We start from the raw sequence: 5,686 nt of genomic DNA on the forward strand, positions 1-5,686 counted from the left end.
CAAACTGTTCACAAATTCTCCTGGCTGGACTTTGAATCTCCAGGAACCCCGGGAACCCCGGGAGCCTCGGGAGCCCCGGGAGCTTCGGGAACCCCGGGAGCTTCAGGAATCCGGGAATCTGGGAGCCTCGGGAACCCCGGGAAGCCGGGAACCCCAGGAACCCCAGGAATCTTCGGGGTTCCCGGGGCTCCCGGGGTTCCCGAGGCTCCCGGGGTTCCCGAGGTTCAGCCCGGGAACCCCGGGAGCTTCAGGAATCCGGGAACCCCGGGAGCTTCAGGAATCCGGGAATCCAGGAGCCTCGGGAACCCCGGGAGACCAGGAGCCCTGGTTTGCTCCACATTATTTTGCTCGACATCATTTTTATGAATTATAGATGAGTTGTAAATGAGCAGCAGTGACGCTAACAGGTCCACTGTCCTGTTTGTCTGCTTGAAGACTTTAATAGTTTTAGTTTCTATTGAACTGTAACGTTGTAACGTTTGATCAAACTGAGGGACGGCTCGTGTTTTTCCATCATAGGAATCATCATTTGTTTTAATAATCCATTGATCAGTGTATGATGGTATCATCCACATAAAAAAGGAGAAAATAAGTGTTATTCATGTATAGAGTAAATAGCAGGGAGCCTAATATTGATCCTTGGGGGACACCTTCATCAATGGTTGGAGGGCTCAGTTTGAAACTGTCCTCAACAGTTTGAACTCCAGCAGAGATATGATTTGAAGAAGCTATTAGCATCAACACTCACTAACAAGCAGCTTATTTCACTGATACTTTAATAACACAGTCAGACTGAAGCTGTTCAACTTACAAACTGGATGAATCCCAGCGACGCCACGAAAACATGCAGGAAGTAAACAAACAGAAACTTTAGTTCTCTCAACATAATGATGAACAAATAAAATCACATTAATCCATCCTCAGAGGTTTGTTTCATTTAAATGTAAAGTTCATAAAGCAAACAAAAAGCTCTGATCACTTATTATTATTACAGTCTGGTTTTAATGTGTTAACATTCATCCATTCACACCTTCACTCCTCCTGTTAACAGTCATCAGACTGTCTCACCGAACTGGAACCGCAGCGCAACAGCTGAACTACTTCAAGGAGAAATTCATACATAGTGACTTTAATCCGCAGCTATTTTGGAACAGTGAGGCAATTATAAAATAAATCTTCAGGTTTGCCTTCGTCGGTCAAAGTGGATAATGTTCATTTGATAACGGCTGTTTCCTCCGATGCGAGTTGCCTGAGGAAGAGCTGCTTGCACACTAATCCAACTAAAACCCCTCATGTAGTGTCTTGCTCAACACTTGCATCTGGTTCACACTCAGCCAACCCTTTGCTGAAAGAAAGGTTTCCATTCGTGCTGCTGGATCACCAGCTGACTGGACAGCAGCTAATGTTTGTCCTCTTTTTAAGGGAGGTGACCAGGCTGACTTTAACTGCTATCCATTTTACCTTGCTGATCTAAGCTTTTAGAGAAACTTGTCAACAAGGAGCACAACATTTTGTGTAGTGTACAGTCAGGTTTCCGTCCAGGCTGTGGAACATCTGCACCGGAGGCTGAGTGATGTTACGCTGCAACATCAACTCCGGGAGCAAGAAGGAAGTGAAGCGGGTGTAAAGGACTCGACAGAAAAACAAATACAAGCTGCCCCGTTGGCAACCAAGGCAATCATCATCTGGACATATTTTAGATGTTATTGGATCTCGAAGGGAAGGAGGAGCTTGACGAGATTAATGCAACATGCAAGAAACACTACAAACTTGAGGACTCACGAATCACCCAGAGCAGATCTGGAACGGTTCCAAAAACTATCGTCTGCTGAAACTAACAGCTTAAATGGAAGCACATTACAATATAAATTCAAGTCCAGCACCTGCTAAAACCTTTGTTACCTCGACAGGTTACACTAATTCACATGAAGGTTAACAGCTGAGTTTAGAGGCAGGATGCTTGTTGTTATAATGATTCATCATCTATTGCTCTCTTACTTCAACGTGCAGTGTGCAGTTAAAATGTGAAGTAATGAAGAAAGACTTTCCTGTCATATTATTCAGCTACTTCTGATGTTAGGAAGTATAACGCAGTGTTTCTGTTCCTGACTGGTTGTCTGGAGCAACAGGAGGAGACGGAGACGTCCGGCTAGCAGCGTTTATTTATTTAGACTAGTTACAGCTGAACGCGGCAGCTACTGTTTGTTTGAAGTATGAATATAAGTTATTATTTGCAGTTTATCTTTTTATGTCATTTTTATTTTTGTATGAAGTTTTGATTTTACGTTTGGTTTCCTGTTGACTGAGTGAACTGAAAGATTAATAATAATAATAAATAATAATAAATAATAATAAATAATAATAAATAATAATAAATAATAAATCTCACTCAGGTTGACATTGATAGTAAATGTTTACATTTGATTCAGTGTGATTTTTTTTCTTTGAGACCTATAAAAATGTCCTGCAGTCAATCAATCATCAATCATCAATCATCAATCATCAATCTAGAATCAAATCTCTGAATGTATTGAACTGAGAAGTGATTTTGCATCGTGAGGTTTCCACAGTCACTATTTATTTATGTCTCATATATAACATATAATAAATATGTTCATCAGTTTGCTGCTGTGACTCTCGTCTCTCCTGCTGCTTCTGTAAACTGCATCAAACAAACTGAACGTTGTTTTCTGCTGTTTAATGACGTCGCTCTGATGCTCATCGACACCCGCCGGCGTGAAAACCGAGCAGGACTCTGTCATCAGTAGAGAGGGGGGGGGGGGGGGGGGGGGCTGGAACAGCAACAGCTTTCATTAGAAGGTGCTAACTGACCCCCCCCCCCCCCCCACCACCACCACCACCACCATCACCATCACCATCACCACCACCTCACCCAGCTCTGCTCTGTCCCTACGTGAAACACACACACACACACACACACAGACACACACACACACACACACACACACACACACTCACACACACACACACACACTGTCTGTGGCGACAGGAAAGTTAAGGCATGAAGCACTTAGAAAAATAATAATGAAAGGTCTCATACAAACAGGGAAGCTCCTGCTTGCTTCTATGTTCTGAGTGATCCATGCAGCTAGTGGGGTGGGGGGTGGGGTGGGGGGTGGGGGGGGGTGGGGGGGGGGTTCCATACAGCTTGGGGGGCAACAAAAACACAATCACACATCTGAATCAGGACGAACACTCTTCATTCTCTTATTTCCTCCTCTTCAGTTAAACTGTGAAACCAGCTCGTCTCAAACATTTAAGATCTTCTGGCTGACTGGAGGAGATTATCAGTCCCTCCCATCAGCCGAGCAGCCGGGCAGCTTCCCTCCAGGCCGGCGGCGAGCGTTTGCTCAGATATTAATTAGCATGTAATTACAATATCATTACCTCCCCCATCGTCTGGCTGCTGGAGTCACACGCCTGCCTAATGAGCAGCATCCTACATCCTGCTAATGTAACCCAACGCCTGCAGAAACAACAGACAGATGATAAAAATAACCCGCCGGTGTTTTGTGTATGTAGGACGATGTTCAGCTGCACACCTGTCAGACCGTGTGAAGGGAGGCAGCACGCCACGCACAGCAACGCCGCCTTACTGCTGGTTTGTAAACAAAACTGCCAGAAAATTAGACGTCCGAGTGAATCCCATTTACATCAACACACACACACACACACACACACACACACACGGCTCTGATATCAGCAGCCTATTGATATGTTGTGTCGTTGTGTTGTGTGTTCGGATGCTTCGTGTTAAACTCACCCCCTGCATCAGCAGCAACATTCATCACACGAGGTCGTCAGACAGTCAGAGAGAGAAACAAACAGTGAATACTTTAGTTTCTTTCTTCTAGTGAATCAACCTGTTTATCTTACAGATGTTTCTGATCGGTTCCCTGCAGGGATCAATACTGAGTCCACACGTTCAAAGCAACAGCAACAATTCAGGATCAAACTGTGACACATTTGCATAGTTTTCACACAGAAAGCATTCAGTGACTACAGCCTTCACATGTCCTCAATACGTTTGACATGTTTACATCCTCACTGCCAAACTCTTCAGTTTAACATGTATTCACACTGAAATACATCTAAACACAAGACCAAAGCTTCCTGCTGCGTTTCTATGACTCGTTCCTGTAGATACACTGTAGTACGTTCTATAGAGAGCTACACATCTGACTGTATTTACACTATATACACATTTATACACTATCAACCATTAAACTACATATAAACACAATATACACATTTATACACTATCAACCATTAAACTACATAAACACAATATACACATTTATACACTATCAACCATTAAACTACATAAACACAATAAAACAGTGATGTAATAAAGATCCTCGTGTGCTGTCTGTTTTTAGTGAGTTGTTGTGTTTTGTGAGTAAAATTAGCTGCCATGTTGGTAAAGTTCAATTTGTGACTCAGTGTTGAACCAAACAGGAAACCAATCAGAAAAAAACACTCTATTAATAATGTAAATACTTCAAGTAAAAGTTCAACATTTTGTTTGTGAAATAGTTTCAGCAGCTTACAGATTAAACAACCAGATACAAGTTTTTATTTATTAATAAGGTCCTAAATTAATCTCAGCAAAAGGGAAACACATTAAAAACAAAAAGCTTCATAAAGTTGCTAATAAACAAAAATAAACCGTGAATCCACAGCTTAGTGTTAATGGACAAATAATCAAAAACATTAATGAGGTTAAATATTTCGGTATAACTTTGGTATTAAAAAGATAAATAAAAAACTGAAATAAAACATGGTTAAATTTAGACACATTAGGAACTCATTAATAATAGAAGCATCAAAAACATTTTTGCATGCTATGATTTTTTCACATTTCCATGATTGTGTATCCTGCTGGTCTCAGGCCAGTAAGACTGGGCTGAAACCAGCATATTGTCCAGATACAGTCTCTTAAGCTCTGAAAATCTGTTTTCAGAGGTTCGATTGGTATTTAAAATCATTCACAATGCTGCTCCTCCAACAGTGAAGAGCTTTTTTCAGCTCCGCTTGCAGCAGACGAGCAGAACCTCTGGATCTGCTCTAAACTCAGACTCCCTCTGCAGCAGAACCTTCACACAACCATCAAACACTGGAATTCGCCTCCAGCTGAGCTTAAAACCTGCAGACTTTCATTCTTTTTCCCACAGTGCAAAAAGAAGGATACTGAGCAACCGGTCATGTCAACATTCATTTTACAGTGATTCAGATTTTAAATTGTAATGAATTGCCATTGTGTTGTTGGTATTTATATGTTGATGTGTGTTTTTAGATTTGAAGAATTGTTAGTGTGATAGAGACTATTTCATGGTGTTGCATGTAAATTAATGTTTTTATTATCTGGTGATTGTTCTGTGTACCTGCCCCGAGACTGCAGATGGAAATTAATAATAAGGAAATAGAAATTAATGTAGCTAATAGCTAAATCTGTCATATTTCATCTCTTGTTTTTTGTGCATGGTCCATGTTTAATAAAGACTAATAATATTAATAATATTAATAACATGCTAAATATGTATTTTCTTCTCCTGTGAAATTATGTTTGATGACTCATCTTGAACTCAGGGGTGGTTACATACATTTATCCAATCAAATGAGGTCTGTGGTGACGAGCTGACCCCGCCCATCACATAAACCACAC

The 5,686-nt window shown here is 41.3% G+C and overlaps 1 protein-coding gene across 2 annotated transcripts in view; it reads right to left on the reverse strand.

Moving 5' to 3' along the window:
- The window catches only part of LOC122985226 (ankyrin repeat domain-containing protein SOWAHC-like), a 17,553-nt gene extending 13,296 nt beyond the window's left edge, over positions 1-4,257 (reverse strand). The window contains exons 1-2 of one of the 2 annotated variants that reach the window (XM_044355684.1): positions 3,785-4,257; positions 2,674-2,676 (exon numbers count right to left, since the gene is read on the reverse strand). In XM_044355684.1, the coding sequence (XP_044211619.1) occupies positions 2,674-2,676; positions 3,785-3,805 (24 nt within the window). In that variant the 5' untranslated portion in view covers positions 3,806-4,257. The remainder of the gene's footprint in view (positions 1-2,673; positions 2,677-3,784) is intronic. The other variant, XM_044355685.1, reaches the window with a different exon arrangement.
- Positions 4,258-5,686: the final 1,429 nt, after the last annotated feature.

This window comes from Thunnus albacares, chromosome 7 (assembly GCF_914725855.1).
Source record: "Thunnus albacares chromosome 7, fThuAlb1.1, whole genome shotgun sequence".
Taxonomy (NCBI): domain Eukaryota; kingdom Metazoa; phylum Chordata; class Actinopteri; order Scombriformes; family Scombridae; genus Thunnus; species Thunnus albacares.